Raw genomic sequence first — 24,873 nt, 5'->3', positions numbered from 1 at the left:
CCTTGATGATTGTAGTTTAATTATATTTCAGGTACCCTCAAGAGGTCAATGGATTTTACATTGGTTGCCTTTAAATATAATTCTTTATAATACTAAATGCTCTTTGTTTTTCTTTTTGGAAGAAAGACTTCTGGAAAACATTCAGAATAAATTGTACTTTGGTTTGTCATAAATTACAATGACAAGTAAATTACCATTAAAACAAAAAAAAGTACCCTATTTCCAAATAAAGTCACTTGCTGAGGTACGGGGGTTAGGACTCCAACATATTTGTGGGGGGGCATAATTTAATCCTTAACAGGGATGTTGCAGATTACTGGGATAAGTTGAAGGAAGTCTTTTAGAATCTCCCAGAAGTGATTACAGTGTCCAGATGGCTCTTACAATGTGCCCTGGACAGTTAAGGAGGCAGAAACGAAGCAATTCCCCTGGTGTTAAAGTGAGAAGCCGCGTGATTCTTTCCATGTTGGTACTGGCAAGAAAACAACCCCCCTTTAATGGGTGCTGTGGGTGTGGTTTTCTTCAGCACCCAGTTAGTTTGCTGGGGATGTCCTAACAAAGTATCACAGACTGCGCGACTTAGACAACAGAAACTTATTTCTCACAGTTCTGGAGGCTGGAAGTCCAAGATCAAGGTGCCAGCAGGGCTGGTTTCTCCTGACACCTCTCTCAGCTTGCAGATGGCTCTCTTCCCTCCGTGACCTCACATGGTCTTTTCGGCTGTGAGCACACACCCCTGGCTCTATTCTTATAAGGACGCTGTCCAATCAGGTTAGGACCCACCCTAACAGCCTCATTTTAACTCAATCACTGTTAAAGACCTTGCCCTGTTAAAGACCTTATCTCCAGACCTTGCCCTGTTAAAGACCTTATCTCCAAATATGGTTACATCCTCAGATACTGGGGGTTGGTTCTGCCCCAGGGACACTAGGGGGAGACTCCCTCCTGGATGGACATGTCTTTAGTCCAGACCATCCAGAATGTCTCCTGACCTTTTATAGTCCCGTGCCAGCACCCCGCCTTTCGGTGTGTGGGGTTCCCTGCCTGGCAGGTTCCTGCATCCGTTGCCAGGTCTGGAGGGAGGGCTCTGAGAAGGCTGTTCTTTCTCTGCTATCAGGGTGGAGCAGCCTCGGGCCCCTTGGGCCAAGCAAAGAGTACTTCTGTTTTGACTCTTCGTTTTCTCACATTTTCCCTTTAAACACAGCCTGTCTTATATCTCCCTTTCTTATTTTCGTTTCTAACCCCCTCTGTTCCTCTTCAATGTAATTTTAAAGTGAAAACACATGGTCGCAAACTGGCGGCTCCCCATTTACTCAGCTGCACCTACTTATTCAATTTAAACTGGAAGGCTAGTTTACAAACTTTCAAAAATAAGTCCTGGGCCAACGTGGAGAACTGTATAAACACAGGTCTAATTTCATTTCTACTTGTTTCTTCTTTTTTTTGTCTCTCTCTTGCAAATGACCTTCCTAGTATAAAAGCCAAAACACATGCATGCACACACACATACACACTTTTTCTTTCTGTAAGTTTCTCCTTGATTTCTAATTCTGTAACAAAATAAACAGGTCTTGAACAGAAATTGAAAGTTTTTAAGAGACAGTTTCCAGCAAACTGTCAATTAACATTAGTGACATCATTCAACACAATATCCAGTTTAAAGGGCTTCAGGACAGAGTGTCTGATTGTTAGAAAAATGACTAACTGAGTAAGTGAATTCTGCTTTTTCTCCATGAAAGACACATACATACTAGTTTGTCTAACTGTTAATCCTAATCCTTTTTCACTTTTGGAAGGAGAAGGAAGACAGCTTTGGAAAATAGGGCAAAGGACATAATTTTTGGCAGTAGAGCTATTCATATTTTGGTACAAGGGAACCAAAATGAGAAAATTAACCCTGAAAAACTCTGGAAATCGATTCAAGTTGCTTTTTCCTAAAATGACCCATACTGTAGCCATATAAGTTCCTTATTTGACCCTACCCAGTCACATTATTTGATTGTGAGCATACAGAATGATCAAAAAGTCCTATTGAACTATAATGTATTAGTTTTCTTCCATTTGTAGGGCTTAGGACTATACATTTTCACATATCTTATGTGACCCTCACAAAAACCCTGTTAAGGAACTTGCCCAAGATCACTACAGCAGATAAGTTGTAGACGATTCAAAGCCATGTCTTGTGAAGGCGAAGGCAATGCTTTTTCCTCTCAACTGGGAGGTATATACAAGTCTGGGGTTTTGTCATATGCTTGAATGTCACAAATGACCTTCCATACAGCAATAGTCTTGTTTTGGACTGAATTGTACCTTCCCCAAATTCACATGTTGAAGCCCTAACCCCAATGTGACTGTATTTGGAGATGGGGACTTTAAGGAGGCATTTAAGGATAAATGAGGTCATAAGGGTGGGCCCTAATCCAGTAGGACTGGTGTCCTTATAGGAATAAGAAGAGATGCCAGAAATCCATTCCCCACCCCCTCCCCCCAGCACGCAGAGAGAAGAGGCCATGTGAGGACACAGCAAGAGGGCGGCTGTCTACAAGCCAGGAAGAAAGAAAACAACCCTAACCCTGATGTTAGACTTCTAGCTTCCAGAACTGTGAAAAAATTAATTTCTGTTGTTTATGCTCCTCAGCCTGGGGTATTCTGTTATGGCAGCCTGAGCTGATTAATACAGCTCTGTTGGAGACTCCTGGCTGGGGGATACTTCCCTAGTTTCACCCCATCTAGGGAACCGGATGCTTGCCCTTAATGGTGCCATAAATTCCTGTCTGTACAGAGGCCTCTATGACAAAATGTGGAGAATTTCTTGAACTTAAGACTTTAGGTAAGAAATGAAAGATTAGATGGCTGGACCCACACTTGGAAATGAAAACCATAGTCACATAACGTAAAAAATACTACTAATAAGGCAGTGGAATTATAAAATTAGCCTCTATTTCTTGCTTGATTTAAAAAATGGGTCAAAACCCTTCACCAGGTGTGACTTAGGGTGTTACTCTGATGAGACATAAGTTCTGCCACCTTCACCCTCGTGTAAGTCCCCCTGCTTTTGTCCCAGTGCAGCCCATATCGCAATGGCAGGTTTGTATGTCAGGATGTTTTTTCATGCATGAGAATTCAGTCCATAGTTGTGTAATTGTTAGGGTTCATTTTCAGAATGCCATCTTATAAACATTATTTCTAAGGGGATTTCCTCCTTGCTGTATTTTCTGCTGAACATTTAAAATTGGCTAGTCATTGTTTCCTTCTCAGTCAGCCGGACGATTCTCTGTTCTGGCCTGTTGATAGTCTGCTCTACCTCACTAGCTCTTCAGCATGAGAGTAGTTCCTGACTGGGGTCCATCAGAAAACAGATCCCCTATTTGAGCCAAAACCCTCCCTGTGTGATGCCATTTCACATCCCTCCAACTGCAGGCATTCAGGGGTGCTTTTATAAGCACTTTCCTTTCCCTGGTCCTAAAAGGACTTCCCTCCGTGTACATGAGTCTCAGTCCTCCAGTTCTTGGTTTGGTAACGACCAGAAACAAAAACAAGTCTGAGCAGGTTGGAGGTAACATCAAATACAACATCCAAGAAGCTTCTCCTGAGTTTACTACATCTAATTTTTTTCTTTTTTTGCCTAAGCATAACTTACAATGTACAACAGATGGCAAAGGGAAACCTAGAGTTTGAGTTTCTTCAGCTAATAAACAAGATGGCATTAGGGGTATAGGGGGCTGTGGTACGTTTTAGTAATGGATGTTGTGGAAGGAGAGATTCCCTGCTGACAATCCTGAAGGCTGACTGATCCAGGACAACTGTCCAGTCTGGGACCTGGTCACTTTCCCCATCTGATCAACCGCCTAAAACGGAACAAAGTCCCAAGAAAAGAAATTTTGTATTTAAACTGTTTACTGGCTCGCTTTCTTTTTCTTTTTTTGGAAACTGGGAATTGGCAAATGACCTTAGAGTAGTAGCATTTTTCATAAAATATAGCTCTCTGGATTCATGACTCAGTTTTGTTTTTTTTGGGCCTGTAGTGACCTCCCTTAGGTTTTTGTCGACTCCAACATTTTTAGATGTTTTGTAGCGGCATGGTTTTTGAATAGTTAAACCTCCATATTCCCAGAAAAGAGTCGAAATGGTTTGCTCTGATTTTTGCCCAAATTCTTACTTCTGTTTACTCCTTCAATTATGTGCCTTTCCTTATAAGCTCAAAGTATAATCTTTTTCTCAATTTTCTCAAAGGGTTACCCCAATATCCATATGCCAATATCTCACATGCCTTTTCATTTACTTCAATAGCTCCCACTCTAAATCTGTGCCAGTTTTCTCCTTAGAACTTCAGGTCTGGATTTCTCATCATAGCATATAAGGAACAACTGGATCTCATTCCCAGACACGGAGAAGTTCCACACTGCCTTTCACCTTATGTAGAAAATCTGAGGCGGATAATGCAACAACGTTGCATTTCTCCTTGGCCTGTCTATGGATCAAACATTAATGCTCTTATAAAATCTGCATTCTACTTACAAAAATCAATGTAAACACTCATGATCCTCTTACTTTGTAGATAGATATTTGAGGTTCTGTGAAATAGGGATTTTTTTTTCTTTCTAGGTCCCTCATTTTCAGTTCATAAATAGATGATCTGGTCTCACATTTAGATGAACTGGTTGGAGGCCCCTTTGTCAAATTAAGTAGGAAGATGGTATTCTCCTATTAATTAATTGGGACGGTTTTGATGTTGAGGTCCCTCCCGTAAGAAACAGATACTCTCTAAGGAAAACTGGGGCTCCTGGTACCAGTGGAATTGTTCATTTTATCCAGTACTTGTTTGTTCTGCTTCCAGGGTCAGAGCCAGGGGCATGGTTGTAGGTTTCAATGAAGTAGATTTTTTTTTTTGTAAGAAGAAGAGCGAAACATTTCAGATCTGTCCAACCACGGGGCAAGCTCCCTCGGAAAGCTCTGTGCTTGCCATCCCCCCACAGGACCAGGTAGGAGGCTCCTGTCGGGAGGCCCATGAAGTCCATGCTAGTGACAAGGAGGAAAACGCACTTTCATAACCAGAAAGACAAGGCTTGTTTCCACCTTCATTACAACCTATTAGTGAAACTTAAGAGGAAACCAACAACTCACCCCTCAACACACGCACCTGCAGGCTCCAATATTCATTTCTGAGTCCCTAAAGGAAACCCATATGTTCAGATTTGGGGGACACAGCAGAGACTCTGCTGCCTGAATCCCACGTGCCCTGGGATGCTCCTGAAGTTATGAGGGCTGAGTTGGGCACCATGTAATACCCGCTTTCAGAACTGCCCAACTGAGCTACCTCTTCTGACTGTCTGTGCACCTGCTAAGAGCCACGTGCTTCCTGAGGAGCCCCTGGCTTTGCCTGCACATGCCCTGTGAGACCATGACACCCAAGGGGTAGCAATTCCCCAAGAGTGGGAGGTTACTGCCTCTCCTTCCTCACATCCTCTTCTCAGCTAAAACCCCCATCTTTCAGGTCTCAGCTTCCTGTCACCACCTCTTGCAGGCAGCCTACCCCAGTGCCAGCCCTGGACAGGGGTCCCCCTCTGCTCCTTGCACTGTGCCCGCAACTGTACCGAAGTGGTGATCACAAGACCGGCTGGCTTTGGGATTCTGGCTTCCCGTATGCTATTGAAAAACAGGGTTGTGGTATTTCTGTTGGTATAATACTGACTTTTCAGAATTCAATCTGAAGTCGTATTCATTTATACCTTGACATGCACTTACGTAAAATAGAGACATACTGTCTTTAGGTCTCAAGTTGAACAAAAGTGCAGGTGTTTATGTTTAGAAAGTGCTCTGATCACCTCCCCTCTTGGTTTCAAACCCTTCCCAGAAGATCTCCCTTTAATTCCCGTCATTTTAGTTTTTTCATGTCTCCTCAAAGCAGTTTTGGGCTCCAATCTACTTCAATAGGCTACAGAATCATGTAGAATAAGGGTGGGGTGGAAAGACACAGTTAAGCAAATAGGAGAAGGATGTGGTGAGGGGATCAGGAGAGAGAGGATGGTGGGGGGAAGGGAAAGAGAAGGGGGAAAGGGGGAGGGGGAGGAGAGGAAGGGGAGCAAAGAGGGGGAAGTTCCCGGACCCAGTTCCCAGCCCTTCAGCTGGAGCCAGACACTGCCCTTCTCCCAGAGGGGGTCCCTTCTCTCCCCTCCCCTCTCTACTCCACCCCTGTCTGTTTTCCTTCTGAACTGAAACCAGTTCCTTCGGGCCTGACGTCTCCTGCCCGGGACAATTATATCAGCCTGGACCTTCTTTCCTGATCCTCCTACGTGAAGAAAGCAGCTGAAAGGACTGAGGAGCCTCAGCTGGGCCCTACACCGCTCTTAGCAAGAACAGAGACTGGGGACTAGTTTGGAATATAGTTATTTAACTACAGGTGCAACCGTTTGGATATAGCTTATTTAAAAATAAAATATGAGCATCAACACAGCCTTTTCAGGACCCCACGCTGCAGCACCATGGAATTAGAGACCTGGATTGCCATCTTCCTGCATTCCTCACAACTGTCATGTTTGGGACCGCAGTGGGGAGTGGCCCCTGAGTCTCCCCACTGCACTGTCACCCCTGCTCCGAACCCAGGTTCTTGCACAGAACTTGGCTACTAAAGAAAACGTCAAATAAAAACTGCACTTGCGTGTGCTATAAAACCATTGCTCCTTTGATTCCTTGGTGTCCCACATATAAAGAGGAATTAATTCCAAGTTTATTGTGAGGAAAGCTTTGTGTGTGGCCTTCGACAAGATCACTGGCCTCTCAGGCCCCTTCTGTGAACAATAGGAATGATGATGTCCACCTTATGTGGCTGTTCTGACGATAAGAAACAGTGCGTTTCAGTCACCAAACAACATGGGCACCCAGTGGGCACTCAACGGGGCTGGCAGCCATCAGTCACTGTAGGTGCTCTGCTTCCCTCTTTTGTTTTTGGCTGGCGCTGCCTGAAACTCCAGAGGAATGTGAAGTTCAATCACAGCCGCTGTGATCATCATTTTGGTTAGCATAGTTGCTTTTCTTCCTACTTCCTACTGTTCTCTATTTTTAAATCCCTGCGTATGGACATGTGCTTTGTGAATGTTATCATTCTCACCCTCGGCCAGTCACTTCAACTACTCCATCTCCGTGAGGACAGCAAAGGTCTCCCGTTTTCTCACATAAAACGAAAAGCAAGCATGACAAACCAGCACACAAACAAAGCCCTGCAACACCCACGATGCTCTCGGTGAGAACCTGCACTTGCTGAGTGCTTGGGGGTATCCGGGCCACCCCTGGGCCAGGGGCAGTGCTGCCTCATCTCCTTTCTTCCCGAGACAACCCTTTGCAGGTGACCTGGGCTTCCACTTTCCCTTGGTGCTTAGCCTCTGGGGGGGTGGGGAGGTGGGGTCTTTCCTTTTGTGCCAGCTCAGCAATGCATTTAAAACAGGGTTTTAGTATTTGATCCAACATCGTAGTTGTTTTATTTGGGAAGGGCCTTCAGGGAGCCTGGTCTACCATCCAGCCTGAAATGGAGATGGCTTTCCGGTACCTCTCCCACAAATCACTCTTCTGTTTCAATTACCCAGAACTGGTTTTCTCTGCTTGTAAGTAAGAAACCTGGCTGATGGAGGGGAGGCCCTTCTCCAAGACCCTTGGGGCTTCCCTCTCCTTCTGGTGACCCTGGGAAGGAGGTGAGGGCAGGATTTGCCCATGGGGCCAGGATTTGGGGTACTTATACCCCCTCTACCCAGCCTCTGCTAGGATTTCAGAAAACAATATTTCAAAAACATTTCAGGCGGTAACTTTACTTGATCAAGGAAGACGTGAAAAACGATTATCTACAGTTTCCATAATTTCATTTGAAAGGAAATGTTTAGCCCATATAGAAGACATCATCTCAGAATAAGAATAATTGAGCAATGCTAGCTTTAGGACAAGCTCGATCTCTGGCCTTCGATTTCACTTTAGACCAATGACATCTTCATCCTGGGCCTTCAGATGAGGCTTTCGAAGTGCCGGCCTCATTACGTGGGAGGGCACAGGGCCCACCCCTCCCCTGCCCTATGGCGGGGACAGACCCTGGTTGCCTGCAGCCGATGATACTGGCAGTGCGTGCCCAGGGCCTCCCTCATCCCAGACTCTCCACCCCTGGGTGCTGGGTGGAGGGCAGGGGAGGAGGACCCGGTGGTTAAACAGCACTAGATCCAAACATATGTCTCTACTGGAGGCAGGGGAAGCCACGGGCTCAGCCCCGCCCACAGAGAACACAGGTTCCCTCAAAACCCCCTGCTGCTCCTGGGAGGGTCCCCTGCTCACATTCCCCTCCATCCAGTCCTGAGAGTCAGGGAAAGGGCTTGCTGAGCCTGGGCAGAGGGGGTACAAGTGCCCCAAACCCCGGCCCCATCGGCAAGTCCTGTTCTCACTTCCTTACTTACTGCCTGTGTGGCCAACTGAGGCAGAGGTCATGACCTATCTGGCCATCAACAACCTAGTAGAACAGAGGAGTTGAGAGGACCAGATGACCTCTGCAGCCCCTCAACAACACCCTTAAGGGATCCTCCCCTTGGGCCCGTGGCCTGGCACCCCCAGCCCTACCCCCTGCTCTGGGCATGGAGAGCTTGACTCTTCCTGAGGTCACCAGCCTGAGGGGCGCTGGCTCAGACCGTGAAGCCCAAGGCCATTCTGCCTTCAGAATAACCCCCGTGGGAACCTCTTGCCATACAGAGGGGAGGAAAGTCTGTACAGAGGCCTCCGAGCTTCTAACCACAGGTTTTCCTACCAGGGTTTTGGCTCTAATCACCAACAGGGAAAACAGCTCATCATCCAAAAGAATGAACACTCAGAGGAGGCCCTGCTGAGAAGCAGGCTCTCCTAGCCGTGTTGAGTGGCCTCCCGTTTTGTTTCTGTGTGATCGGGAAGGGGCACCCCAGAAGAACAGAACTCAAACAAACAAAACCTTTCTGTCTTACTAGGTGCTAACCAGAACTGAAATCCAGATTTATGTCTGCAGGTGGTGGCAGGAAGCTGCTGGCTCTGCCTCTCCCACAGAGAGCATAGATTCCATTCAAAAACACGCACAGCTGTTCCTGTGAGTTTTGGCCACGTCATCAAAACACTCATCGTGGCACCTGAGGACTTCTCTGTTCGAGGGAATACCTCACAGAGAGGCAGCGCTTTGTGAGTTGGAAAAAATGCAGCCTGCACAGGGCTTTCTCTATTGTACACCTGAAGAGCCAAACCTTACAAAGTTTCCATAACCTGCCCAAGGTCACCGAGCAGGGGAGCTAGGGCTCCGACCCAAGTCTTCAAGTCTCAAGCTTACTGTTTTTTTTTCCCACACGACCCACGCATTTACTTACTCATTGGTTTATACATTCATTCAATCAACAGTTTCAAGGGCTTAGCATGTCGGTTTACAGTCCAGTGGAAAAGACAGACATATAAATGACAGTGACAACGCAGTTTTGTGCTAAATGCCTGCAACGCCAAAAGGAAAAACCCTGGCAGTTTTGTTGTCATGTAGTGGAAGGGAGATGTGTGTCAGTGAGCCGTGAGAATACAGGGAGATGGTGCAAAAGGAGGGGTGTGTGCAAGCAACCCCGTGCACTGAGAGATGGGCACCAACTACACAGGGAGGGGGGCTTCACAGAGGAGGTGATATGGAGTCAAGCAAAAAAAAAAAAAAGAGTGCTCATCAAGACAGGGCAGCCAAGATGGAAGACCTAAAAACCACAGGAGAAAGGGGCAAGCAGAGATGGCGGTCACAGGCTCTGAGCACAGGACTGGCTCAGGGCTGAAAAATTCAGAGTGGTTGCAGGAGCCAGTGTGAGGCCAGGCATATTTTTAAGTTTTAAAAGAACATTTTTTAACTGAAGTATAACATACACACAGAAAAGGACACAAAACTTCACTGGGCTGCTCAGTGAATGTTCACAAGGTGAACGGACCTGCATAACACACGCAGCTCCTGAGAAGGAGCCCAACATGGCAGAACAGACCTCCAGCGCTCAGGAGCCCTGGCGTGGCCCTCACCAGTCATGACCTCCCATCGAGTAACCACAATTCTGATTTCTGACAGCACATATCAGTTTCACCAGTCTTTGTACTTTACATAACATGGAACACGTACTCTCTTGTGCTGGTATTTTTAAACCAACATCTATGTTTGATTACTGGGCACAAAGCTGCCAAGAGCATTCTTTTCCATGTCTTGCTGATGGATGGAAGCAGAGGTTTCCCTTGGATCTTTATCTAAACATGAGACCATGCGGTCATACACAGGCAAGGAATATTCTTAGCTTTACTACCAAATTTGAATTTGTCACATTTTTCTAAGCAGAGATAGGGAGCTAGAGGCAGGGAACTGTATTAATTAAGGATGCTTTGATTTGATCTCAAGCACCAAAAAATACAGCTTTGATCAACTTGGGTCACTAGGGTGACCCAATCACTAGGGTCATCAGAAAGGAGGTGACATGGTGGGACCGGGATGGGTCCAGGAGGTCCCCAGGGGTCGAGTCCCAGTAAAAAAAAAAAAAAGTCACATGACACGTAGAGGAGGAAAAATTACCCCCAGAAGATCCACAGCAGATAAACAGGGAAAGGGATGCCAAACAGACGGAAACGAAACACGCCCTAGACCGTGGAAGGTGACGGCCACCTGCCAAGCGAGCTCTACTGAAGCTTGACTTATGCTGTAAACAACACAATGCAGATACTATTAGCCCCATTTTAACTGACGAGAGGACTAAAAAGTCACTTCCAGAGGAGCCCAGTAACGGGACCCTGCCCTTCAGCGGCCTGAAAGGCCCAGAATATGAGGAGAAGCTCTTACCTCAAATCATCTGTCAGCTCCGCTTCTCCCGACGGGATGAAGGTGGGGTAGGGAGCAGAAATTTAAACACTTAAATACTCCTTCTTTTGTAGCCTTGAGCGTTGCTATCATCGGCGAGTCCCTGAACCTTGACGGGAAAGGCCCACGGCTACGACCGGGTCCCGTAGTTTGGCCGTAAACCTCTTTGCCGCAAATATTTTTCACTGCATAATTAATTAGCCGTAAGGCAATTTTGTCGTAAAAGATAAACTAACTGACCCTTTGGTTTGACACGTATAATACAAAAATCATGACAGATGATGATGATTGGCCGCAAGAGTTGCATTCCTTATTTTGAAACACATTACATTGGAGGAGAAAGAAGCCGAGGGCCTGGAAGGTGCAGAGTTGGACCCACATCTCCCATAGAACTCTGGAACTTCTATCAGCGGACGTGCGACACGTGACAATACGGCAGCGCACACAGCAGTGTAGAAGGCTTTCACTACCCAGTACAAAGCTCGACAAATAGCATCCTAGTATTTAGAAACTGATGGCTGATACATCTTTTAATGAAGGAAGACACTTTATGGGGACTTCCCTGGTGGCGCAGTGGTTGAGAAGCCGCCTGCCGATGCAGGGACACGGGTTCGAGCCCTGATGCGGGAAGATCCCACATGCTGCGGAGCAACTAAGCCCGTGCACCACATCTACTGATCCTGCGCTCTAGAGCCCGCGAGCCACAGCTGCTGAGCCCACACACCACAACTACTGAAGCCTGTGCGCCTAGAGTCCGTGCTCCACAGCTGAGCGGCAGGGGGGCCCACTGCAGTGAGGGGCCCGCACACTGCGGCTAAGAGTGGCCTCCACTCGTGGCAACTAGAGAAGGCCCGCGTGCAGCAACGAAGACTCAACACAGCCAAAAATAAATAAATAAAATAACTTTTTATATAAAAAAGACACTTTATGGAAAAAGTGCAATGCTGAAGGAGATAAATCAAAAAGCAAAAAAAAAAAAAAAAAAAGTGTAAAATACTATGAATGTAAGACTTGGGAGACAAGTGTTTAGGTAAAACCTCCTAAGTAAAATCAGTTATTTGAGCAGTATTGCCATGAATCTATGCACATTTTAAATGTATTCAACTATTTGTATTTTGCAATAAAGTCCTCTTAATTTTGTTACTCATTGTTCATGTTTCACGATGTCCTTTTTAATGTCCCTCTTATATTTTTAGTTATTTTATCTTTTACAGCAAAATTGCCTTATGGCCAATTAGTTATGTGGCAAAAATGTTTGGGGCAAAGATGCTTACAGCAAAGAAACTTAACGTCAAAAATACCTAGAACTGGCTGTGACAGTAACTGGAGAATGGAGCTCTCTGGAAGGACCACAGTGCAGGGCGGGAGAGGCAACCTGCGGCTTTGGGTGTCAGGGCAGTGGGAAGAGGGAGGACCCCTGAATATTCCTGCCAAATTTGCCCAGGGGTCTGGGCTTCATCTATACATTTGTTAAAGCTACATTTACTGACAATCTACTCTGAATCCAACACTGCCCTAAGGATCCAAGATAAAAGAGTTCCATTGCCAAGAAGTTCACAGTCACAAGACAGGAGAGGCTAGTAAGCTATGACAATACACTGCTCTGCAGTGACAGGGACATGCCAGGTATGAGAAAGCTAACCCAGGGGTCAGGGAAGGCCACATAGAGGAGGGGACACTTGAGCTGCAACTATGACAATAAGTAGAAGTGTGATGATGTTGTAATTTACTTTAAAATACGCAGTATAGGCAATGTGATAGTATGTATTAATGTTCTCTGCACGCTAGGGGCCAGTTTCCCTGATCAGAAATTTACACTCCAGATCATTTAAATAGTAGAGTCTCAACGTAAAGTCAAGGGCCAGAGCTACAGCTTCCTTATCCCGAAGGAGACCAGAAGCTTTATTAGTTAGGATAGTGAATGTTAAGACTGACTTTTCAGTGGGGAAATTACTGACTCCTTCATTAGCATCACTGATGAAATTAATGATATTTCATAGATGTGAATTCAATCTACACTGGCTACAGTATTTTGGAGACTTTTCCTACTGCTCCATAGCCCGGGTATAAGAATCGACCGAGGTCTTTAGCCTGTACTCTTGGGGTGGTACCCAAGGCTTGATTCCTAAATGACTGGGTTGGAGGAGTCTGGTTGCCAATGGCATTACAAGACTAATGGGATCCTGCTTCCAGATGACCAGTGCATCTGCTTCCATGTACAATGATTGTCAGATCACCGAAAAAGGCGCTGGACTTCCCAAGCTCACAGAAGACTTCTGTGAATGGTCTCACGCTTGCTTGCTTGCTTGCTAAAACGTGTTTGCTGAAGATGTGTTTCTACAGTGTGGCAGAAATTGATCCTGAAAATTGTTTTCATTATAACATAGTGAAGATGTGGGGTTTGGAGACTACCTTCACCTGCCAAAAAGCCTGTGAATGAGCAAATTGGTTTAGGTCAATTTGCAGCAAGGAGTGCCACCAGGTGGTGCAGATAAAGAGGAGTTCTCTGGGCAGGGAACACACTAAGAACCAAGGCACAGGGTAGATCTCAGCCACTGGTAGTAGGTGGGTTTGCCTGAGGTGCAGGGTGTCAAAGGGCGGGGTAGATGAGACTGTTTCCCTCCTGGAGGATTTCTGTGCTCTCCTGAGTCTGGGCTTCATCCCTTACATTAATGTTGTCAACAATGTGCCCAGGGGTGACCCACATCAGAATCTAGGGTGGATGGGGCCCTAGATTCTGCTCATAGAAATAAGCTCCCCAGGTGATTTTTCACCCACCAGAGTTTAGGAACACAAGGAAGCCATGGCAGGGTGCTGGGCAGTGGGATGACTGGGCTGGTGGTGTAGTCAGACCCTCAGGCAGCAGTCTCATGGAGTACGGTGGGAGGGTTCTGATGTGAGGCCCAGATTCTGGTCAAGAGGTCTTGGTGACAGTCCAGGCAATGGTTCTGGAAGTGGGGCAGTCGGTTTAAAGAGGCCTTGAGGTAATGACCAGCCTGAGGAGTGATGGATGGGCTGTGAGAAGGGCTAGGTTGAGGGAGCCAGCCGGGCTGAGGATGACTGACAGACGTCTGGTTTGGGGCCAGGAGGGAGAGTGACAGTAGCAAGGCTTTCTCAGGCTACTATATGGTTGTGTCCTTTTTGTCCCGAGAATGCAGATGGAAGCTTACCTGTGGTTCTGTTGCTCCCTGGGCCCGTCCGGAGCCCCCTCAGCCCAGCTCCTGTTACCTGCCTGCTCTGGTCAGCAGCTCCTCCACTCCCGCCTGCGTCGTGCCTGGTCAACGATAAATTCTAGAAAGTGTGGTTCAAATGAAAATAGCACGATTTGCTAACTTTCATGTAATGGACTGTTACACCCTTCACCTGCATTTAGTTTCTTTGAAATGAAACAAAAATAACCCCAAAAGTGGACTGTGCAGAAGAAATAACAAGAGCTGTTTCCCTGTGGTCACTGGTGCCCCAAATCCCTGCCAGATGGTCAAGCAGAGAAGCTCATGTTTCAGCAAATTACAGAACCTCATTAGGACTCTATTTCATGTTCTTAGATGCTCTAGGCCTTTATATGAGGTGACGTTGATTTCTTAAACTTGTATGACAACATAATGAATGCACATAAGTGAAGTGTCCAATGAAATGTGAAAAAATCGGTGAATTCTTTGCATATTTTATTTGTCTTTTTTTGATTTCCAACTCACACACATCTGGCATATTTTACATCTTTGCAATAAAACATGGTTACAATAGCTTAAGGAATTTATATATCCAAAATATTTCACCATGATCTCAAGATGAAATGAACTTGTCTTCCAGATGTTCATTATCCTCCCAATTCTAAGCTACAAACTCAAGATATTGCTTACAGCCTGGTGATGAATAAATTAATCATTACGCCGATTCCCCAGAATTTCAGAATCTCATAAATACAAACAACAGTGAAGAAGGAATTCAGTGCTAAAACTTACTAGTACAAGGTGGATAACAAATAAGTAATCACATCAATAAATAATGATATGTTTCTGGTGCAAAGTGCCAATACAAAGAACCCATTATCTTGTTTTTATCTTTTTAAATAAATGACTGCAAGTGAGTGTAAATTCTGAGAAAATTACATTCCTGTAACATGCCTCATAGCCCTACCGACACAATATGTACATATCTATGACGATACAGTCACCAAATATACAAAGAAGAAACATGAATAAAGTGTATATACCCCTGGGTGTATAACTTGATCAGTACAGTGTATGGAAAATCATTTGATAGCCATCATTGTATATCATAAAAGATGAAGTGCCTTAGGCTAAGAATGTGGCTTTAGGTGAAAATTTCACAAGAACCTAAAAGAATAACGCCAGTTATTGTTATAATAAAGTCTGACTTATTATTAAAGAAACTAAGCTATTCAAGAACCAAAGAGAGAGAGAGAGAGAGAGGGGGAAAAAAAAACAGCAAAAAAGTTAGCATCAGATTCTCCTCCCCTAATGTACACACGCTAAGCCAGCAGGATGATTCTGGAAGAGTTGTCCAGGAGTTGGGAAGTCATTACTATGGAACTAAATGGTCGGGACTCCTATTTATACAATAAAACCAGGACCTCATCCCTAAGCCCCCTTTCTGCTGTGTCTTCAAATTATGAAGGTTAGGGCTGAATTTTCTTTGTATCAAGTACCAAAATGGCAAATAATGGCTTAGTATTCAAATGCTTTATGAGCAAATTTCACTTAGAAGGGATGAATTTAGATTTAAAAGTGCAAAACTATGTATTTTGGTGAAAATGTCAAAAATTACTGATTGAGCCCAAATTCAATCCTTTCATACAAGCTGTGTCCTTGCACAGATCTTACTATTTCCTAGTGTCAATGCACCTGTTCCATCAAGACTTCAGGATTAAAGAACATGCAAGTTGTTAACTCCACAATAAAATTAAGAAATGTTTTGTTCTTTATACAAGGTTTTACTTTTACAAAAGTATCCCTTTAAATAAGATGCATCTGATGTACAAAGTATCAAACGTGTTTTTTTTTTTTTTTCCTCAGCTTGAAAAGAGGCTGGAAATGGGATGCAGGTTAGGTTCAAAGCTTAAACTTTGTAACAACTGGACACAAGGTTCCTCAGAATTGTCAAAAGTCTCTTGTGACACGTCCTACTACCTTTTCTCAATAAACGACAAGATATGAAATAATTACCAAAACATCTCCTAATTCATATAATTTACATGATATAAGCTTGCTTGGTAGCAGCTGGTGTTCAGTAGTGAAAAAACACACAAAGTAAAATGGCTGCTGACTACAATGTACAGCTATTGCTGGGTGTGATGGAATGTACAAACGGAGGTCGATGTAGACGAGTTTTTTTCCACCAGAGATATTGCCTTTCCATGCAGCACTTGTGCTCTCAGCTTTAACTTGGCTTTTGGCTCTCCATTTGTCTTCAGTATCTGTTCTGATGCTCATAATGCCACCGATTAAAATCTATATTAAAAGCTACAATGCTACCAGAAGCCATGCCAGTGATCAGAGTCCTGGAAAAGCAGAGGCGGTAGTTAAGAGAGACACAAAATCACTGATGTGGTGCTACTTTACACTAAACAATAGCACGATCTCAAAGTTCACCAGGTTTTACTCTTGTGTGCCCTCAGATGGAATTAAAATTTATTCTTGGTTCTCCTAGGAGAAGCTGAATCAATTCTGAAAACACCTGGACTGCCAGACCACGTGTTGATTAACTTTTGATCAGACAACTCATCAGATAAACACTTCCTGAGTAGGCATCCTCACTGCATGTTTATCTGTCAGTTTGTAACTCATGTGTATATGCTACTGCTCCAACGTATCAAGGACATCATAAAACAACAATAATTGAAATTAAGGATGAGATTGAAAAAGAAACAGAAACAGTATCTTTCTTCGCTCCTCCTGGGAGACCACTAAGACGACTACAGCCTTGCCTATGCTCTCTCATCTACTCTCTCCCCCATACCGAGTGAAGGATAAAGATCTTACAAAATCTTTCCTGCCTTCTGCACCCCTTGAGAAGAGCTAATCACTTCCTTCTTCTGTTCCTCTGCTCCTGCTTCCCTCATATACATTTATTATGATTATTTGAGCTCTTTGGGGTCAGTGATCTTGTTTTGTATCCTCAGGACTGTGCACAGTGTTTAATCTATGATGGTGGCAGCAAATGTTTGCAACATGAATACATGAATGAATAAGAATATCCGGGAGAATATTTAAACTACTTAAGAATACAAGTCATTTCAAATACTTTAGAAACACCCATGTATACAAAATAATTACATGGTTAACCATTCCCATTTATGAATACGGACTACAGCATTTTGGAACACTTTTGGAACACTCTAATAATAATCTGCTTAAATTTTCTTTAAAACAGGTTGGGCTGCAGATCAAATACCCCTTCCCCAAACTAACTTAAATTCCATTGCTTTTCTTGATGACTTCAGTACCGTTTTACTATAGTGTGAAGATGCTTTGTTAAATTTACCATATAAGCCTTAACATTCATACTGTTTTAAAACCAATACTCTTATAAAGAATATACACATAGTTGAAATAAGTTGGTTAATAAGCTTTTCTTATTTCTGTTAAATATATAGCAAAAAATGAGAAATTACCGTATTAAGATTATAGTTTTATTTTTTAAATTTAGAAATTTAGACTTCATATTCCAATTATTCTTTTCACTTTATAATAAACCCAAAGGCAAACTTTAGGAAATAACAAAATCTTGTTGCAAATTGAGGAACAGGAGAAAATCATATTACTTTGTTAACATTCCTGTCAATTCTTTCCAAGAAAAGATTATAGTGTCTTAGGGAAATACATAAAATACTGCAAAATAACACAAATGGCAGGTATGTGAATAAGAAAATGGGGGGGGCGGTGCTGGAGATTATTTCAAGTAACGAGTGCCTCGTATTTTTAAAACAGAGGCCAGCTGTAGTCTGTACGTTGCATTTGGCTGCATTTAGCTAGATGTGTGCCTCAAGCCGAGACTCTGCTAAAAAATATGTGTTTCTTTCACATAATGTAAGCCAGGCAGGCCTGTCTGAGACCAGGTAAGGATGTGAGAACAGAGAAGCTGGTGGGGATAATTCTACATTTTGGGCAGTGTCTAGATGCGCCTGTTTTTCTTCAGACCCATTTCTTTCTTTTTTCCCCCTTATTCTCTTCCTCTGTTTCCTTCTTACCAGAATTCTTTCTTACAGTACTTACTCCTCTCCTCAATTTACCCTTCTCTGCACTAGTCTTTCTTCCATCTGCATGCTGGAATCTTCTTCACAGCAGGTTTCACCCTTGGTAAAATGTTAAGAACTTTCAATGACAGTTCTTGAGCGATTACATTTCTCCCCAACATGGCTCACCTCTGGTCATGGGATAAGTCCATTGCTCTAATGCCAGCATCACATCCGGGGTAAATGTACAGCTGCTTGAAGTCACAGGCCTGCCAAACCTCCACCACGCCATTGTCCCCTCCGGTCACCAGGTTCTGGCCATCGCTACTCAGGAGAATGGCCTTTGGACAAGGCAGAAAAGCAACCATTTCTCTCAGTGTTTCCCAAAAGATCAGTGGGCACTACTGGAAGGCACTTAATACAAGTCCCTTGTCATTATTTTCTACTTTTAGCCACTTGTCCAAGTTTTCTAAAGTCCAATCCATAGACTGTCCAATGTGGAATTCATCAAAGTTCTTACATAAACAAAGCATCTTATTAAAACCAATTTAGGTTACAAAATAACAGAAGTCCCAAAGAGAATATTATCAGTCTAATCCAGAAAGAACTTGAGAATTAAGTAACATGATGTTTTGTTAAGTTCTGAATACTAGCTATGTCAAGACTTTTAGAACAAATGGCAGAAGCATATTTAAAAGCTGTTTTTAATAATGATAAACCAGCAATTATAATTCATTTGTGAGTGATGGGCAATTTGGTACGTAATTTTGGTCTAGGGTTCAGAAGATAAGATTCTTTGACAATAAACTCATTTTTAATGTCAGGGGAGTGCAACGCAGGAACAATTGTTTGTAAGAGGAGATTAGGAAAAAATCTCCTTAAGGGTCTAACCTCTAATCAAACTACAGCCATCACCTCCGAAGTCTAATTCACTGAGTTAGTTACTTGGGATTAAATGAACTTTGGGTTTGTTCAAAGCATCAATCAACATGAATTTATATGCTTTTACAAACCAACACACATTTAACGGGATACCAGAGAAATTCTATTATGAGTCATTTAATGTAAAATAGTCAATCTATAACCTCTTGGCTAGGTCCCCAGTTAGCATGGAACATGCAGATTTACCCGTGTTGAATCGTTGATCTCCATTTGAGCCAAAAGTTTCCCATTGATGCTGAAATTGCTGAATCGCCCTCGTTCATAGTAGATGATACAGTGGCCTTCACTGGAGACAGAGATCAAGCGTGGGAACAAGCAGTTTTCTGGTCCTTCGAGGGCTCTTAGCAAATCTCCAGTGATTGTGTGGACGAGGCAAGGGCCCTCTGCAGAGCGGGGAACAGAAAGGCCAGAGTCATTGGTGACGACCAGTCACGTATTAGCTCCCACACACCTGCAAACCGTACCTGAATAATACACTCAGATTTGTTGAAAGAAGGTAGAAAAGAAAAGAACTATGGTGGCAACAGCAAAGCACTGATGTTAGATTTCAACAGAACAAGTACAGAAAACTGTTACATAACACACACGTGTCTTCCAAACTTTTTATCTAGGTCAGTAGTTGCTCTTTTCCTTCATGAGATAATATTCATTAAAAAAGGATACAGTTCATACATTACATGAGAAGAAAAGACTGTATGTCAAAGTTTTCTCTTAATATGTGTTTAGAACTTTTTCTTTAGAAAGTTCAGGAGAATTATCAAAACAATCACTAATTTTCTTTAGTATCATCAAAATTTTAATTGTACCACATAAATACAATACTATCAAATAATAAGTTTTACCATTCTATAGTCTATACATAAAATGTAAAAGGCAAAATTAAGAAAAGGAATCCAGTAATTCAGACTGTAGGAACACTTTTTCTTTTTTTAAATAAATGAAGAGTGAGGCGAGAATGTAAAAGTAGTATGGGGAGTGACTTATTTTTTCTCAGGTAGAAATTTTAAGATAAAACATTCAGTAGTCAAGTTCAGACAAATAATTGGTTAATGTAGTTTGGTATTACCTGTCCCCCAAAACCCCCAGAAAAACTGCATAAAACCATGCATGAATTACATTCTTATGTTTCAAACAATTGGTTTCAGTAGATACATATTTTACAAAACAAGTGACATTATAAGGCTATACCTAAATGTTTTCCCGATTACTAAAGTAATAGATGTGCATTCCAGAAAATACAAAGAGTTAGAGAAAAAAAATAGCAATCACTTCTAGTATCAACCATCATCTACAGAAAATTAGTGTTTCTCCCTATGCATATTGTGTCTCTTGCTTTCCTTCCCTTTCCTTTTTTTCTTTTTTTTTGCTTTACAGAACAGAATGATATTACATGTTATTTCTAAGACAGACGTTAAAAGACATTTAGTGAAAATATCCTATGTGTCCCTCCCGGGGTTATTTATTCTTAAATAGGAAAACGCAGTGTCCCTGCCTTCAGACGTTATACCCATTATCTCTAAAGCGGCCAGACTAAGCTCCTATAAACCAAGCCTGATCACCTCATCGCCTTGCTGACTCCAATGGCGATCACCTCATCACCTTGCTGACGCCAATGGTGATCACCTCATCGCCTTGCTGACGCCAATGGCTTCCCACTACACTCAAAACAAAATACAAATGGCAAATACTTGTGCCGCGGGGGCCCCTCACCTCTTCAGCCTTTGTCTCCTTACGTCCGCGGTGTCCTCACCACACTCGGCCCCTTTGGTTTTCTTTCAGTTTCTCCTAAGCATTAGGCTCCTTACTGCCCCGGAGCCTCCCATGGAGAATTGGTATCTCAGCCAGAATTAGAATCCAAGTTTCCTGACTTTTCCCGAAACAGTACTTTTTCCACAAAAAGTCAAAAGAATTAAGTCATCGTATTTCCTTTCCCATCTACCACTACACAGTCCCCAGCCTCGAGAAGAAAATGACTTGTGGAGGGGGTTGGATCCAAGGCTGTGTCTGATGAGCAGCCTGAGCCCCCCATGGACCCCACCATCACGGATATCTTCCCCATGTCTTTCATTTTTTTTATTTCTTATTTTTTTACTATATTTTTATTTTTGGCTGCGTTGGGTCTTCGTGGCTGCACGCGGGCTTTCTCTAGTTGCGGCAAGCAGGGGCTACTCTTTGTTGCCGTGTGCGGGCTTCTCATTGCGGTGGCTTCTCTTGTCGTGGAGCATGGGCTCTAGGCGTGCGTGCTTCAGTAGTTGTGGCACATGGGCTCAGTAGTTGAGGTCTGTGGGCTCTAGAGTGCAGGCTCAGTAGTTGTGACACACGGGCTTAGTTGCTCCGTGGCATGTGGGATCTTCCTGGACTAGGGATCGAACCTGTGTCCCCTGCTTCGGCAGGTGGATTCTTAACCACGGCGCCACCAGGGAAGTTCCCTCCCCTTGTCTTTTAAATGTTATCTGTAATGACTGCATCATAGGGGTGTGCTGCAGTTTAATTTATTAGTGTTCTGGCTCGAATGCTGGTGAACACAAAGCACTACATGATATTTTATATCTATTTTATATTAGTACTAGCAAGTATTAATAATAAAACTAAACGGCTACAAAAAACCTCGGGATTACATTTGTCTACGGAGAGCCTCCTAAAGGAAATAAATCATAAATCATGGTTAACTTGTGTAAATCGTATAGTGTTTAAAGACCGAAAATGAAAGAAATGTCTTCTGACCTTTAGCACCACTGATAACAAGTCCAAGTTCGGCACAGACGGAAACACAGACAACTTCATGGTCATGGCCCGTGAGGACAGCTCTCGGTGCAGGATAGTCACCTGTAAAGGAACAGCAGCGGTGAGTCACTACAGACCAGTGGCGGGAATGAAGCGCTGTTCCATTAAACTGAACGTTAAAAATAGCAATCATTGTTTAGTAAGGGCATTTATTAGCTGTGTGACCATGAGCCGGTTACTTAACCTCTCTGACCCCCTTTCTTATATCTTAGAGAATATTGTGCCTTTTTAAAGAGTTCCGTGTTTTTCTCTTCTGTTCATTCTGCTTCACCCGGTTGTTGAGTCTGTGATCTTTCCCTTCTGGTGCCCGAGACCCTGCATGCTGGCCTGTTTTCCTCTGTGCGCTCACGTTCTGGATGGGGTTGAACCACCGCTCCCTCATCTTGTCTCTCAGAAAAACATCCTATGCTTTGGTCTCGGCGATGCTGCTCTTTCTGAGAGCTGCCCCCCTGGGTTGCAATCCCCCGGCCCCCACTGTAGAGGGGGCAGTGGGGGAAGTGAATGTCAAAGGGATGGCACTTGTGCCCACCTCCTGGGCAGCCCCTCCCTTTACTCTGATGTGATGCCACGGCCCTGAGCAGCTAGACTGGTGCTCCGGTCCCCTGCCTCACAGTGGCAGGAGGGAAGACATCAATAGATGGTGGAAAATTCTGGGAAGACGGCACATAACTAAAACGCCCTACCCGGCAAGGCACCCAACACTCTTCCCCTCTGCCAATATCTCCTCCTTCAGACCCACCGGTCCTCTGTCTCTCCAGGAACTGCTCACAGTTTTCTGTGAGTTTCCTCAGATCCATCATGTGAGCCTCCATCTTGCTTTTGAGGCACTTCTTACTTAGATGGAGTATGGGAGGGAGAGCTGAAAGTCTACGTTAGTTTGTCATTTTATTCTATATTTATGTATCTTGCTATAATGCGTTTGAGTATTGGCAGAGTATCCTCTTAGATTTGTCAGCAGTCCTAGATTTGTCCGAAACATATTTATATAATTTATAAACTTATGCTTCACAGATGCCCTGAGTTCCCTGACAAAATGAAGATTAATTATTGATAAGATTTTATGTGTAATATCATCCTTAATTTTTCTAAGTGATTATTTTATCTTGGAGAGACTGATGAATTAAAAATCCTGCAATTATATGGTTAATACAATTTATATAGAGTTTTCTAAACCTTTCCCTTATATGCTACAGAAAAAGTAAAAAGCAATCTAGTTCTACTGCAGGGAATTTAAAAAATGTATAAAAATATTAAAAATCTTCCTTATGTATGTAATATATTTTATATTAGAAAATAAAGTTTTTCAAAGGTTTACCTCTGATTTAGAAAGCTTAACATGTTCTATTTTTCATTACAATTCCCCCAGATCATTTGAATAAACCGTGAAACTTAACTATTAGGGGATTTTGTAGGGCCCCTGAAAGCACTGTTTCCCTCTTTCAACTATAGAAAAGTAAATAAAATGTTATTCAGGGGTTTTGAGTTGGAGAACCTGCAGCAGGGGGAAAGCGTATTTCCTATATTTCATTTCATTGTCAGGGACAGATGTCACACACCCCAACAATCATTCAAAATCCTAGGAATATTCTGTCACTGTCACATCACAACTGATGGATGTAGCTACGGGTTAAAGGGCCCTGTGCAGAGGGAGGTGCAGGTGAGACCTCTCCTCTAAGGACCATAGCACCACTGCCCTTCTTCCCTAGTCATTTCCTCAGGAGAAGAGCTTTCTGGGTGATGGAATTACTATGAAGGATGAACAAACATGTCCAATTTTGAGATTCCTTATAGGCGAGCATTTGGAAACTCCAAATATAAAAGTCTTATAGTAAACAGATTCCACCTCATTTTTATCACAAGATGTTTCAATATTCTCAAAATGGATGATGAAAAAAAGTGCAAAGGTGTTAGATGCTGCTATCCACAGAGAACTGACAAGGAGAGCATTGTCAGCGTGACAGTCTGTGGCTTTCAGAGAGAAGATCAAAGTAAAGATTGCTTATGGTTCTTATTATTTTCAACCTCATTTATGGGATTACTAATATGCAGGGGAAGCTTTGGTCCTTCTGAATTGGAGCTAAACAAAAACAGCAGAGTTTTTCTGTGAACCTCAGTGCAGTTCTGGGGGAGTCGGAAAATGAACCTCTTGATGATGTATGACATTCAGGTTTTATCTGCGACCTTTGCTGAGTCACTGAAGAATCACTGGAGAAGGTATTTTCATTCACATTTATACTATATAAAAATGATGGATTTTTGACTTGAAATCCCAGAACAAAAGATTTCAAAGGGTGCAGCAGTTTCATCACTACTCTGATTTCAAAATTTATTTTGAAAAAATTATGTTAGACATTTGCTGGGGTAGCTCAGAAAAACTTAGTTTGTGAGGAATTCCTATTGAGGTACTGTGTCTTCAGCCACCTGAGGGCTGCTGCAGAGGTTTCTGGCCCAAGCACCAGAAACACCGGGGCCTGCATTTTCCACAGGTCACAAGGTAATCCACATAAAAACATTCCACGGGTTGGAAAACATCCCATGATGTGGTTTCATTTTATTACACAATCACAGAGTACTTGAGTAAAAATAGAAGATCGATGCAAACCTATTTATTCACTGACTCTAAGTTGTTCTTTTTCTTCTTCAGAGAGGACGCTGACCACATTTTCCCCTGAGCCCTGCTGTTTCAGGGCAGATCTCTTCCCTTGAGGTCCTGAACCTGGATCTATGCCACGGTACCTTACTGTCCTACCATCTCCTTCCCCAATCAATAGTATAATCCACCTGCCTTTCCCAAGGAGGTAGAGGTTTCTGCATGATGCCCAGAGAGCCCGCTGGTATAGATCCGAGGCTCCCTGATCACGAGAACATATTAGTCACTCTTGTTTTTTATACTGCTTCTGACCCAGGACAAAGACCCTTGCAGCCTCGGTTCCGTAAAGGGGAAGGAAAAGCAGAAACTGAGCGGCGAGTAGCCCCCTTCTTAGTCAGGAACCCTATAATGTCTCCTAACATTGGGCTGAGGGAATGGGAGGGCTGAGAGGTCTCCTGCAGAATGGGCCCCGTGTTAGGGATGCTACATTATAGACATTATCTTTTGGCCCTCAGA

The 24,873-nt window shown here is 43.4% G+C and overlaps 1 protein-coding gene across 7 annotated transcripts in view; it reads right to left on the bottom strand.

The window, feature by feature from the left end:
- Positions 1-14,494: 14,494 nt before the first annotated feature.
- NBEA (neurobeachin) overlaps positions 14,495-24,873 on the bottom strand; it is a 620,064-nt gene continuing 609,685 nt past the window's right edge. For all 7 annotated transcript variants that reach the window (XM_032611436.1, XM_032611437.1, XM_032611439.1 and 4 more), the window contains 4 exons: positions 21,708-21,809; positions 19,170-19,366; positions 18,231-18,382; positions 14,495-16,367 (listed from right to left, as the gene is read on the bottom strand). In XM_032611436.1, the coding sequence (XP_032467327.1) occupies positions 16,277-16,367; positions 18,231-18,382; positions 19,170-19,366; positions 21,708-21,809 (542 nt within the window). In that variant the 3' untranslated portion in view covers positions 14,495-16,276. The remainder of the gene's footprint in view (positions 16,368-18,230; positions 18,383-19,169; positions 19,367-21,707; positions 21,810-24,873) is intronic.

The sequence above is a fragment of the Phocoena sinus genome, chromosome 18 (genome assembly GCF_008692025.1).
Source record: "Phocoena sinus isolate mPhoSin1 chromosome 18, mPhoSin1.pri, whole genome shotgun sequence".
Taxonomy (NCBI): domain Eukaryota; kingdom Metazoa; phylum Chordata; class Mammalia; order Artiodactyla; family Phocoenidae; genus Phocoena; species Phocoena sinus.
The sequence above is the reverse complement of the archived record's forward strand: the minus strand, read 5'-3'. Positions and strand labels throughout refer to the sequence as shown.